Genomic DNA, 14,450 nt, shown 5'->3' with positions numbered 1-14,450 from the left:
GAGCAGGAAAAGGAAAAAAAGGAGCGGGAGGAAAAAGGAGCGGGAGGAAAAAGGAGCGGGAGGAAAAAGGAGCGGGAGGAAAAAGGAGCGGGAGGAAAAAGGAGCAGGAGGAACGGAAGTCTGACCTGAAAGATGCGTTTGCAGCTGCCGTGGAACTCCATGTTGAGGCCGATATTACTGGTCTTACTGGAGCTGGAGAACTCACTGATGAGGGCCGTCAGGATGGAGCAGGCCAGTGTCTGCTACAGGGGCACACACACAGGTCTGAGGTCACACACACCGTCTGATGTCATATGTCACATTGAGGGTAGCTGACAGAGGACAGCAGCCGGCTTACTAAAGAGGACAGATCTAAATAGACCCAAGCCATGAAAACCTCCCTGGCCTCCTGAAGAATGACTGCCATCTAGTGGAGATAGTTATACTACTGGGAGAGCTCATATCAGGTTGGTGAGACCAGAAATCTCAAAGGAACGGTGGGTATTACATGGGCATTTAACTCCTCTGTTTTGGGGACCTGCGTGGTTCTGGTACCAGCTCCGACCAACATTTTAGCTTATAACTCTGACATCATTTTAAGCTGGGATGTCCCTCCTACCATTTCATTCGCTCTTCCAACTGTCCAACTCCTGGCTGAATCCTACGTCACAGCCCCTAACAACATATGCCTGGAATACTTACATCATAATGCAGCAGGAGTGGTTTCGTCACTGTGGCACATTCAGAGATATTTTAGATTACTAGCCATAAATCATTCATAGATTTTAAACAAAAACACTGTCATAAATGGGCAAGATTAATATAAGATGAAAGGCGAGTTCCTAACAAGTTCAGGAAGACACGCTAGAGTTCTGTGAGACATTCACAGAAATGGGGGCAGACGTTTTGATCAAGAAAGACCTTAAGAAAATTTGCATTTTAACACTAAACATACAAATATGTATTTTACAGTTATAAGGAAGGTGAAATCTTATAGTTAGTCGTTTTATAATTTGATTATAGTATTTTTAGAAAGCATATAATTAATTTCAAGCCTTATTCATACAGCTGTGTTGAATAGTAAATACAGTTCGGAAAGTACTCAGACCCCTTAACTTTTCCCACATTTTGTTAAGTTACAGCCTCATTCTAAAAGGATAAAATAAAATCCTCAATCTACACACAATAACCCATAATGACAAAGTGAAAAAAGGTTTTAAGACATTCAAAATAAAAAAACAAATACCTTATTTACATAAGTATTCAAACCCTTTGCTCTGAAACTCAGGTGCATCCTGTTTCCATTGATCATCCTTGAGATGTTTCTACAACTTGGAGTCCACCTGTGGTCAATTCAATTGATTGGACATGATTTGAAAATGCACATACCTGTCTATATAAGGTCCCACAGTTGACAGTGCATGTTAGAGCAAAAACCAAGCCATGAGGTCAAAGGAATTTTCTGTAGAGACCTGATACAGGATTGTGTCGAGGCACAGATCTGTGGAAAAGTAGTAAAAAATATCTGCAGCATTGAAGGTTCCCAAGAACACAGTGGCCTCAATCATTCTTAAATGGAAGAAGTTTGGAACCACCAAGACTGGCTGCACATCCAAACTGAACAATCGGGAGAGAAGTGCCTTGGTCAGGGAAGTGACCAAGAACCCGATGGTCACTCTGACAGAGCCTCAGAGTTCTACTGTGGAGATGGGAGAACCTTCCAGAAGAACAACCATCTCTGCAGCACTCCACCAATCAGGCCTTTATGGTAGCGTGGCCAGACGGAAGCAACTCCTCAGTAAAGGAATATGACAGTCTGCTTGGAGTTTGGACTCAAACATGATTCTCTGATCTGGTGAAACCAAGACTGAAGTATTTTGCCTGAATATCAAACGTCACATCTGGAGGAAACCTGGCACCATCCCTACGGTGAAGGCATGGTGGCAGCATCATGCTATGGGGATGTTTTTCAGCGACATAGACTGAGAGACTAGTCAGGATCGAGGGAAAGAAGAACAGAGCAAAGTACAGAGAGAACCTTGATGAAAACCTGCTCCAGAGCGCTCAGGATCTCAGACTGGGGTAAAAGTTCACCTTCTAACAGGACAATGACTAACCACATAGCCAAGACAATGCACAAGTGACTTTGGAACAAGTCTCTGAATATCCTTGAGTGGCCCAGCCAGAGCCCAGACTTGAACCTGATCGAATATCCCTGGAGAGACCTGAAAATAGCTGTGCAGTTATGCTCCCCATCCAACCTAACAGAGCTTGAGAGGATCTGTAGGGAAGAATGGGAGAAACTCCCCAAATACAGGTGTGCCAAGCTTGCAGCGTCATAACCAATAATACTCATTGCTCTAATCGCTGCCAAAGGCGCTTCAACAAAGTACTGAGAAAATAGTCTGAATAATTTTATTTCAGGTGTTTTATTTTTTAATTACATTTGTAAAAAAAAATCTAAAAACCTGTTTTTGCTTTGTCATTAAGGGGCATTGTGTGTAGATTGATGAGCAAAAAAACCCAACTGAATCAACTGTAGAATAAGGCTGTAACGTAGCAAAATGTGGAAAAAGTCAAGGTGTAAATGCTTTCTGAAGGCACTGTACATCATAAAATATTTGTACTGTGTACTTGAGCCCTCAAAAGTGACTACTCCTCAGCAATGTATAGCTATTTTTTACCAGAAAGGTGATATTTTAACCTTTTTTTGGAGTATGCAGCATTACTAGTTATTGTTTATGGCCCAATAATTACTTTTGGAGATAATGTAGATTACATACATTTTCAATTACATTTAACTGGTTTTAACGCTCCAGAAGTGAACATCTATCACTGTGGGATTTGAAGGAGTGGACTTGTGGAGCTCTTTTCCCATATCACTAACGAGTGTACTCCTTTCACATCTTTGATAATTATGACATTCTGATGTTTTTTCCATGAATTGATCATTTGCCCAATCACATCAGAACTTTTTCAGAGTGGACTTGTTGATCTGAAAAAAGATCAGAATTGGGCTGCGGAGTCAAGTAGGCTGCGTTTACCTAGGAAGCCCAATTCTTTTGACCAATAAGATCAGCTCTGAAAAATATATTACATGAAAAGGTAGGATGTAATTGGTTAAAATAACATTTAGTGAGAAAAATATAAGAATTGGGCTGCCTGTGTAAACACTGCCTTATACATTTGTCTGTGATAAGTGTAAGAATTAGACTGGTGTTTCTTACCACTGTGGGGTTGCCGCTGCTGATAAGCTGGCTGACTTCGTGGAAGATACCTTTACAGTTAATGGACTTGTCCAAAGAGCCTCTCTTCACTATGACCGCTACAGCCAGCAGGATCTGCTCCCGGACATACTTCTGTAGACTGGGGGGAGAGAGGAGAGACTTATTTTTAAACTGCATTAGAGGCCTGCATGAAGTGAGATTGATAGATCCTTGAGAATCTAATTCATGCTGCCGCTACACACACGCCTACTTGGGTCTCTGTAAAACGTAGGTGAGGAGGAATGTCCGGAGCGACTCGATGCTGGCCTTCTCCAGCAGGATCCACTCCCGTACCACCGCCTCCATGACGGCCGTGGCTGCCTGGAACAGCACATAGTCCACCTTACTGGTCTCTGTGGAGGGTGACAGATGCACATTAATCACAGAGTAGCATTAAGATTTCCCTTCACTGGAACTCAGGGGCCTAGGCCAAAACCAGAACATTATTCTTCCTCCACCAAACTTTCCAGTTGGCACTATGCTTTGGGGTAGGTAGAGTTCTCCTGGCATCCACCACACTCAGATTTGTCTGTCGGATTTGCCAGATGGTGAAGTGTGGTTCATCACTCCAGAGAACGCATTTCCACTGCTCCAGAGTACATCGGCGGAGAGCTTCACACCACTCCAGTCCAGTCGACGCTTAGCATTCATTGCACATGGCGATCTTAGGCTTCATGTGCGGCTGTTTCCGATTATGGAAACCCATTTCAGGAAGCTCCCGACAAACAGTTATTGTGCTGACGTTGCTTCCAGAGGCAGTTTGAAAACTTGGTAGTGAGTGTTGCAAACGAGGACAGGCAATTTTTACTTGCTACGCTCTTCAGCACTTGGCGTCCCGTTTTGTGAGGTTGTGTGGCCTACCACTTTGCGGCTGAGACGTTGTTACTCCTAGATATTTCCACCTCACAATAACAGCACTTAAAGGGCATACATTTTACAAACTGACTTGTTGGAAAGGTGGCATCCTATGACAATGGCACACTGAAAGTCACTGAGCTCTTCAGTAAGGCCATTCTACTGCCAATGTTTGTCTATGGAGATTGCATGGCCGTGTGCTCGATTTTATACACCGGTCAGGGTGTGGCTGAAATAGCCGCATCCACTAATGTGTGTCCACATACTTTTGCGTATATACAGTGTATTTCCATCAATTAATAGGCTAAAACGCATTATTTTCAAATGGGATTTTTTTCTTTCTTCTCCCAGGCAATTGGTCTGCGCCAATTTGAATTAAATCAGCTTCTCTCATTTAATTTTTATTTTATATATATATATTTTTTTTAATCTGCCAAATGCTGGCTAAAGGAAACACTGTTATGGGCACACCTGCGCACATACAGTATCATATATCACCCACACAAACTTTTACATATGCACAATTGAGAGTAGAGGTTGGCCGATTATGATTTTTCAACGCCGATACTGATTATTGGAGGACCAAAAAAAGCTGATACCGATTAATCAGCCGATATATATATATAATATATATATATATATATATATACATACATACACACACACACACACACACACACTGCTCAAAAAAATAAAGGGAACACTTAAACAACACAATGAAAATCCAAGTCAATCACACTTCTGTGAAATCAAACTGTCCACTTAGGAAGCAACACTGATTGACAATACATTTCACATGCTGTTGTGCAAATGGAATAGACAACAGGTGGAAATTATAGGCAATTAGCAAGACACCCCCAATAAAGGAGTGGTTCTGCAGGTGGGGACCACAGACCACTTCTCAGTTCCTATGCTTCCTGGCTGATGTTTTGGTCACTTTTGAATGCTGGCAGTGCTTTCACTCTAGTGGTAGCATGAGACAGAGTCTACAACCCACACAAGTGGCTCAGGTAGTGCAGCTCATCCAGGATGGGACATCAATGCGAGATGTGGCAAGAAGGTTTGCTGTGTCTATCAGCGTAGTGTCCAGAGCATGGAGGCGCTACCAGGAGACAGGCCAGTACATCAGGAGACGTGGAGGAGGCCGTAGGAGGGCAACAACCCAGCAGCAGGACCGCTACCTCCGCCTTTGTGCAAGGAAGAGCAGGAGGAGCACTGCCAGAGCCCTGCAAAATGACCTCCAGCAGGCCACAAATGTGCATGTGTCTGCTCAAACGGTCAGAAACAGACTCCATGAGGGTGGTATGAGGGCCCGACGTCCACAGGTGGGGGTTGTGCTTACAGCCCAACACCTTGCAGGACGTTTGGCATTTGCCAGAGAACACCAAGATTGGCAAATTCGCCACTGGCGCCCTGTGCTCTTCACAGATGAAAGCAGGTTCACACTGAGCACGTGACAGACGTGACAGTCTGGAGACGCCGTGGAGAACGTTCTGCTGCTTGCAACATCCTCCAGCATGACCGGATTGGCGGTGGGTCAGTCATGGTGTGGGGTGGCATTTCCTCCATGTGCTCGCCAGAGGTAGCCTGACTTCCATTAGGTACCGAAATGAGATCCTCAGACCCCTTGTGAGACCATATGCTGGTGTGGTTGGCCCTGGGTTCCTCCTAATGCAAGACAATGCTAGACCTTATGTGGCTGGAGTGTGTCAGCAGTTCCTGCAAGAGGAAGGCATTGATGCTATGGAATGGCACGCCCGTTCCCCAGACCTGAATCCAATTGAGCACATCTGGGACATCATGTCTCGCTCCATCCACCAACGCCACGTTGCACCACAGACTGTGCAGGAGTTGGCGGATGCTTTAGTCCAGGTCTGGGAGGAGATCCCTCAGGAGACCATCCGCCAACTCATCAGGAGCATGCCCAGGCGTTGTAGGGAGGTCATACAGGCACGTAGAGCCACACACACTACTGAGCCTCATTTTGACTTGTTTTAAGGACATTACATCAAAGTTAGATCAGCCTGTAATGTGGTTTTCCACTTTAATTTTGAGTGTGACTCCAAATCCAGACCTTCCTGGTTGATACATTTGATTTCCATTGATAATTTTTGTGTGATTTTGTTGTCAGCACATTCAACTATGTACAGAAAAAAGTATTTAATAAGAATATTTCATTCATTCAGATCTAGGATGTGTTATTTTAGTGTTCCCTTTATTTTTTTGAGCAGTGTATATACAGTGGGGCAAAAAAGTATTTAATTGTGCAAGTTCTCCCACTTAAAAAGATGAGAGAGGCCTGTAATTATCATCATAGGTACACTTCAACTATGACAGATAAAATGAGAAAAAAAATCCAGAAAATCACATTGTAGGATTTTTAATGAATTTATTTGCAAATTATGGTGGAAAATAAGTATTTGGTCACCTACAAACAAGCAAGATTTCTGCCTCTCACAGACCTGTAACTTGTTCTTTAAGAAGCTCCTCTGTCCTCCACTCGTTACCTGTATTAATGGCGCCTGTTTGAACTTGTTATCAGTATAAAAGACACCTGTCCACAACCTCAAACAGTCACACTCCAAACTCCACTATGGCCAAGACCAAAGAGCTGTCAAAGGACACCAGAAACAAAATTGTAGACCTGCACCAGGCTGGGAAGACTGAATCTGCAATAGGTAAGCAGCTTGGTTCGAAGAAATCAACTGTGGAAGCAATTATTAGGAAATGGAAGACATACAAGACCACTGATAATCTCCCTCGATCTGGGGCTCCACGCAAGATCTCATCCCGTGGGGTCAAAATGATCACAAGAACGGTGAGCAAAAATCCCAGAACCACACGGGGGTACCTAATGAATGACCTGCAGAGAGCTGGGACCAAAGTAACAAAGCCTACCATCAGTAACACACTACGCCGCCAGGGACTCAAATCCTGCAACTCCATGAGGTGTCCCCCTGCTTAAGCCAGTACATGTCCAGGCCCGTTTGAAGTTTTCTAGAGAGCATTTGGATGATCCAGAAGAAGATTGGGGGAAATATCATATGGTCAGTTGAAACCAAAATATAACTTTTTGGTAAAAACTCAACTCGTCGTGTTTGCAGGACAAAGAATGCTGAGTTGCATCCAAAGAACACCATACCTACTGTGAAGCATGGGGGTGGAAACATCATGCTTTGGGGCTGTTTTTCTGCAAAGGGACCAGGACGACTGATCCGTGTAAAGGAAAGAATGAATGGGGCCATGTATCGTGAGATTTTGAGTGAAAACCTCCTTCCATCAGCAAGGGCATTGAAGATGAAACGTGGCTGGGTCTTTCAGCATGACAATGATCCCAAACACACCGCCCGAGCAACGAAGGAGTGGCTTTGTAAGAAGCATTTCAAGGTCCTGGAGTGGTCTAGCCAGTCTTCAGATCTCAACCCCATAGAAAATCTTTGGAGGGAGTTGAAAGTCCGTGTTGCCCAGCAACAGCCCCAAAACATCACTGCTCTAGAGGAGATCTGCATGGAGGAATGGGCCAAAATACCAGCAACAGTGTGTGAAAACCTTGTGAAGACTTACAGAAAACGTTTGACCTCTGTCATTAACAACAAAGGGTATATCACAAAGTATTGGGATAAACTTTTGTTATTGACCAAATACTTATTTTCCACCATAATTTGCAAATGAATTCATTAAAAATTCTACAATGTGATTTTCTGGATTTTTTTTTCTCATTTTGTCTGTCATAGTTGAAGTGTACCTATGATGAAAATTACAGGCCTCTCTCATCTTTTTGAGTGGGAGAACTTGCACAATTGGTGGCTGACTAAATACTTTTTTGCCCCACTGTGTGTATGCATATATATATACATATATATATACACATACATATATATACACATATATATACACATACATACATACATATATATATATATATATATGTAAATGACAATTACAACAATACTGAATGAACAATGAACACTTATTTTAATGTAATACATCAATCAAATCATTTTATTCTCAAATAAATAATGAAACATGTTCAATTTGGTTTAAATAATGCAAAAACAAAGTGTTGGAGAAGAAAGTAAAAGTGGAAACGTGCCATGTAAAAAAGCTAACGTTTAAGTTCCTTGCTCAGAACATGAGAACCTGTGAAAGCTGGTGGTTCCTTTCAACATGAGCCTTAAATAGTCCCAGGTAAGAAGTTTTAGGTTGTAGTTATTATAGGGCTATTTCTCTCTATACCATTTGTATTTAATATACCTTTGAGTATTGGATGTTCTAATAGGTACTTTAGTATTGCCAGCCTAATCTCGGGAGTTGATAGGCTTGAAGTCATAAACGGCTCAATGCTTGAAGCACAGCAAAGATCTGCTGGCAAACGCAGTAAAGTGCTGTTTGAATGCATGCTTACGAGCCTGCTGCTGCCTACCACCGCTCAGTCAGACTGCTCTATCAAATCATAGACTTAATTATAACATAATAGCACACAGAAATACGAGCCTTAGGTCATTAATATGGTCAACAATAATTTAAAAAACAAGACTTTATTCTTTCAGTGAAATACGGAACCGTTCCGTATTTTATCTAACGGGTGGCATCCATCAGTCTAAATATTCCAGTTACATTGCACGACCTTCAATGTTATGTCATAATTACATACAATTCTGGCAAATTAGTTGAGCCAGACAGCCCAAACTGTTGCATATACGCTGACTCTGCGTGCAATGAATGCAAGAGAAGTGACACAATTTCCATAGTTAATATTGCCTGCTAACATGAATTTCTTTTAACTAAATACGCAGGTTTAAAAATATATACTTCTGTGTATTGATTTTAAGAAAGGCATTGATGTCTATTGTTAGGTACAGTCATGCAACGATTGTGCTTGTTTCGCAAATGTGCTTTTGTTAAATCATCCCCCGTTTGGCGAAGTTGGCTGTCTTTGGGCCGCCTGGCTCGCAACGAGCTGCATATAGCCTGACTCTGTTGCACAAAACGCAAGAGAAGTGACACAATTTCGCTAATTAAAAGCAATTCATGTTAGCAGGCAATATTAACTAAATATGCAGGTTTAAAAATATATACTTGTGTATTGATTTTAAGAAAGGCATTGATGTTTATAGTTAGGTACACATTGGTGCAACGACAGTGCTTTTATCGCGAATGTGCTTGTTAAATCATCACCCGTTTGGCGAAGTTGGCTGTGATTCAATGATAAATTAACAGGCACCGCGTCGATTATATGCAACGCAGGACAAGCTAGATAAACTAGTAATATCATCAACCATGTGTAGTTAACTAGTGATTATGTTAAGATTTATGTTTTTTTTTTATAAGATAAGTTTAATGCTTACCTTACCTAACACATACCATTTGTGTACAGTCAATTACACCATATCTCAACAGGTAGTCAGCCTGTCACGCAGTCTACTCGTGGAGTGCAATGTAATTGGCCATAATCGGTGTCCAAAAATGCAGATTACCGATTGTTATGAAAACTTGAAATCTACCCTAATTAATGAGTAATTAATCTGATTAATCGGCCAACCTCTGAGAGCATCCTGTCGGGCTGTATCAACCGCAAGGCTCTCCAGAGGGTGGTGGGGTCTGCACAACGCATCACCAGGGGCAAACTACCTGCCCTCCAGGAGACCTACAGCACCCGATGTCACAGGAAGGCCAAAAAGATCATCAAGGACAACAACCTCCCGAGCCAATGCCTGTTCACCCAGCTGCCATCCAGGAGACGAGGTCAGTACAGGTGCATCAAAGCTGGGACCGAGAGACTGAAAAACAGCTTCTATCTCAAGGCCTTCAGACTGTTAAACAGCCATCACTATCACAGAGAGGCTGCTTCCTACATATAGATCAAATCATAAGCCACTTTAATAAATGGATCACTAGTCACTTAAAAAAATGCCACTTTAATAATGTTTACATATCTTACATTACTCATCTCATATGTATATGCTGTATTCTATACCATCTACTGCATCTTGCCTACGCCGCTTGTCCATCGCTCATCCATATATTTATATGTACATATTCTTATTCCATCCCTTCACATTTGTGTGTATTAGGTAGTTGTTATGAATTTGTTAGATTACTTGTTAGATATTACTGCACTGTTCGAACTAGAAGCACAAGCATTTCGCTACACTCGCATTAACATCTGCTAACCATGTGTATGTGACCAATAACATTTGATTTAGGCCTAACACACACAAACAAACATTATTGAGAAGTGTTTTGAAGCTATTTTGTTAGAGGGACACTTACCTAATATGTGCTTGCAGACAGCGAAGGGTGATTTAGACTTCCGGAAGGAGAGGAATATGTGTTCTGCGTGCTGCCTCTGTTCTGTATTGACCATGGACGGCGGTGCCTAAACACACATACCATTTGTGTACAGTCAATTACACCATATCTCAACTAGGTAGTCACACACACACACACACCTTAAAAGACCCCCAAAATATACACAACTAAACACACACATACGCGGTAAACCAAGGAGTGTGGCCAGAATGGGGCTCAGCAGAAAAATCCCAATCCAGGTCTAATTGCAGTAAAATAAGATCTCTGACTCACGTCACGGTGGCCAGGAATGAGGCGAGAAATACCATTTTATCTCTCCTGACCACAGGCACGACAGGGGCTTCCTTCCCATGCCCACCCCTTCCCCTGAACATACACGTTTAGAAACTATTGGACCAGAATCTGTTAACTAGCTAACCTCTTATTCAACACAGTTACATAATTATGTGGCTAAAACAATAGCATGGATAGAATAAACTCAAACATGAAGAATGTTATTCGAAGTAACTGGCACGAGCTCCCAAGAGTACTTCAATCAGCAAGCATGGTGCTTAATCAAGTGTGTGATCGATAACTTTTAGCCAACTACTGTACTAGCAAGCCAATCCTTCTCGATGGTTAAGATAATTGTTTCCAATATATCACTTTTCCTTTACTAAAAGCTGTGCTTTGTGATATATTCAGGGAATTGAGAGTGTCCCCCTTGACTGTTGCATAACGTTGGTGACAAATAGACGGTAAAGTCAATAGCTAGCTAGCTAACGTTAGGTGGAACATGGTGAATCAACAGCGTGTCTAACGACGCGGGCTGCAATGGAGATGTTCACCGAACTGTCTAGCGTTGAAGAAATACAACTTGAGTATTGAATCAAACTAACTAGCTAAACAAGTGTGTGGTTCCCTGTAAACATGAGTGTTCTACTAGTGAAGTGTTTAGGAAACATCGTCACAACAGACACTGTCACACATAGCTAGCGGCTTTTGGGGATGATGGCTATGCTAGATTTTTGCAGGATGGAGACAACACTGCGCCACGCATCAGTATCCTTTCCGATAAATAACTGTGCCCGATAGATCGCTCGCCGTCACATAACCCTCAATAAAAACAAGAACTATACACATACCAAAAAACTTTAACAAAAAAAATATTATATTTCTCACCATTAAAACTTTGGCAGCGCTTTCCAGCTGTGAAATCACTTCTGGTGCACCAACCGCCGCCATCATTGTCTCTCTTCAATGACGCGCCATGCGCTGAATTATGGGATTAGGGGTACTCTGGCCAATTTGATAGTGGAGACTTTTTTGCAGGGAGTTTCAGGACAGCGCGTCGCTCTATGGAGGATATGTAATTTAAAAAAAACATAGCAATAAAATATTGAACATTAGGTCTTAATTTTTACAAGCCAAGACGCTTGCAAACGTCATATGTTGTGATACCTTAACGTTTATAGATGATTCCTACCACCAGGAGAGCGCACCAAAAAAGTCAGAAAATCATTTGAATCCTTTTGTCAAAATGGCTTATTGAAAGATTTGCACTGAAGTGGGACTTTCTGGAAAGTTTTTTTAAACAATATTGATAAAGGTGGTCATTTTTACTTCTAAAATAAACCCCCATTATGCCTATTTATATGTGTTCTAAATGACATATTACCAGAGCTCTATGTTATTACCTTTACCTTATCATAACCCCCAGAGGACCTATTCTGTTCATAATGTTATGGTTGTCATAACATAGGACACAAATTATACCTATTAAAAAAAGTGATGTTGTTCTCATGAAATGTAATTCCTTGCCCCACTAGCCTATCATAGAAAATGTATTGTTTTACATGTGATTTTATAGCTTCAAATTATGATGTAAATTACTTTAAAGAGATATGTCAGTTATGAAAAAATATGCAGCCACATTTCTTAGAACTATGTGACAGATAAAAAACTACCAGTTATGTCTAAATGGTGTGTGCGTGTCCTTCAAATCTGAGCCCAGAACATCATCTGTTGTCATTTGATTTCATCTGTTGTATGTTGTACTTCTGATTGTTCTATCTCATTGTTTCCTTCTGTAAGATAAATATTTGACACTTCATGGTAGGGTTAACATGTTTATTTTTGAAAATGTCATCAATTCGTACATAATTATTGGTGACGTGATAACTAGTTCTTCCTGAATACATACAATGCCTGTGCTGTGTAGGATAGATGGTGTGCTGGACTTCCTCCACTGGTAAAAAGTTTATCATAATCTACATGTTCATCCATCTACCACACATAAACCTCTTTCAAACAAGATGAATAACCTGCATAGATTTAAGTTGTAATCAACCACCCATTTGAATATTTCACTGTATTGCTCATCTTACCATTGATTAAATGGAACCCATGTTTCAGTTCACGTGTGCATCAAAAAATATTCTGCAACCCTTTTAACACCTTCAGAGAGGTAGCCCACACAGTGAAATGACAGACTTGAGAAAAATTACAATTTATGTCAAAACACCTTCTAAGTGTTCTCTGTGTGTCTTGTTGCATTTTAATAGAATACTGAATAAAAAGATGTTCAGGTCTATATTTGAACACCCTCGTCCTTATACTGCTTTCTAAATAAATATTATGGTAAGACAAAAATGCATGTCACATTCTATGTCTCCATCTGATGGAAATGAACAGTTTAAATGGTATCTGAATTCATTCATGTTATGAAAATGATCTTGTATCAGTACCGTTGAAAATAGAGCTAAATAATATTGGGTACAGCCAGAATGCTGATATTGGTATAGCTCACTGTATCCAATTTCAAACTCTCAGGGGACAATCTTCTAATTATCCAAAGCAAAGCAACCCACAAACATCCACAATGCTCAAAACAACCACCCAAAACAACACTAGATACCCAAAACAACACAACTACCCCCAAAATAACCCAAACTACCCCACAATGAACGACTACCCAAAACAGCTACCTCAAACCAACCAAAAACAACCCATAACTACCCACAATGCCCAAAACAACCCCACAATTACCACCCAAAACAACACAACTACCCCACAATGGACAGCTACCCAAAACAGCTACCTCAAACCTACCGAAATCAACCCACAATGGCCAAAACAACCCTACAAACTAGCCTGGCTGACACCAAACTCGAAGTCTTGATGTTGTAGGCACAAAGTGTGGATAATGAAGGGGGATTTTTAACAGATTGGTTCTCCTATGTGTCTTTCTCACTAAAATACCCACATGGACAGCCACACACAGCCCCCGAGCACCGCCCCATACCAACACAACTGTTGGATTTTTAAATCCAAAGGACAGTTCAAACCCTCTGGGAAAAAAAGAGAGAACCAAACAAAGCTCAAGCAACTTTTGTGTGAATATTGCACCAAGAACGGACTCTTGTCCAGGCCAATGTTTCACAGCTCTCCCTCGCTGTGTACCATGTGAGTCATGTCAGCCAGGCTACTACAAAACCCCAAACTCTTCATTTTAAAGGTATGGGGTTAAGGTCTGACTACAACCTACTCTGAATATTGTCCTCTTTTCTTTTGCACATATGGCCTTTTGATCTTGCTGATGTGTGTGGACCTGTCAGATTCTGCAGGAACTGCATAACTAGTCCTAGTTTCCCTTTGTCCACAGCTAGTACAAACAGCACTCTGAAATATTTTGTTCATGGAAGCATTAAAATGCTTAACAGGCACTTAGCTTAGTTTAAAGAAGCCTGTGATTAAAAGCAGAGTCCTGTGGACATTGTGACGTTGCACTGTGTTAATCATGATCATGTATTTTGCAATAACTATTCTTTTCACTGTATTTATCATGTGCTATAACATATAAACCCATAGCTTCTGTTACAGTTGAAGTCGGAAGTTGACATACACCTTAGCCAAATACATTTAAACTCAGTTATTCACAATTCATGACATTTAATCCTAGTAAAAATTCCCTGTCTAAGGTAATTTAGGATCACCACTTTTATTTTAAGAATGTGAAATGTCAGAATAATAGAAGAGAGAATTAATTATTTCAGCTTT

General features: G+C 41.2%; 1 protein-coding gene across 4 annotated transcripts in view; it reads right to left on the bottom strand.

Moving 5' to 3' along the window:
* The window catches only part of LOC112225488 (exportin-4), a 61,708-nt gene extending 50,031 nt beyond the window's left edge, over window positions 1-11,677 (bottom strand). For 3 of the 4 annotated variants that reach the window (XM_024389492.2, XM_024389491.2, XM_024389493.2), the window contains exons 1-5: window positions 11,574-11,676; window positions 10,374-10,479; window positions 3,457-3,598; window positions 3,207-3,345; window positions 126-242 (exon numbers count right to left, since the gene is read on the bottom strand). In XM_024389492.2, the coding sequence (XP_024245260.1) occupies window positions 126-242; window positions 3,207-3,345; window positions 3,457-3,598; window positions 10,374-10,479; window positions 11,574-11,639 (570 nt within the window). In that variant the 5' untranslated portion in view covers window positions 11,640-11,676. Of the gene's footprint in view, window positions 1-125; window positions 243-3,206; window positions 3,346-3,456; window positions 3,599-10,373; window positions 10,480-11,573 lie in introns of all 4 variants that reach the window. The other variant, XM_042306451.1, reaches the window with a different exon arrangement.
* Between the last annotated feature and the right edge of the window lie 2,773 nt (window positions 11,678-14,450).

This window comes from Oncorhynchus tshawytscha, linkage group LG26, assembly GCF_018296145.1.
Source record: "Oncorhynchus tshawytscha isolate Ot180627B linkage group LG26, Otsh_v2.0, whole genome shotgun sequence".
In the NCBI taxonomy this organism is placed as follows: Eukaryota; Metazoa; Chordata; class Actinopteri; order Salmoniformes; family Salmonidae; genus Oncorhynchus; species Oncorhynchus tshawytscha.
The sequence above is the reverse complement of the archived record's forward strand: the minus strand, read 5'-3'. Positions and strand labels throughout refer to the sequence as shown.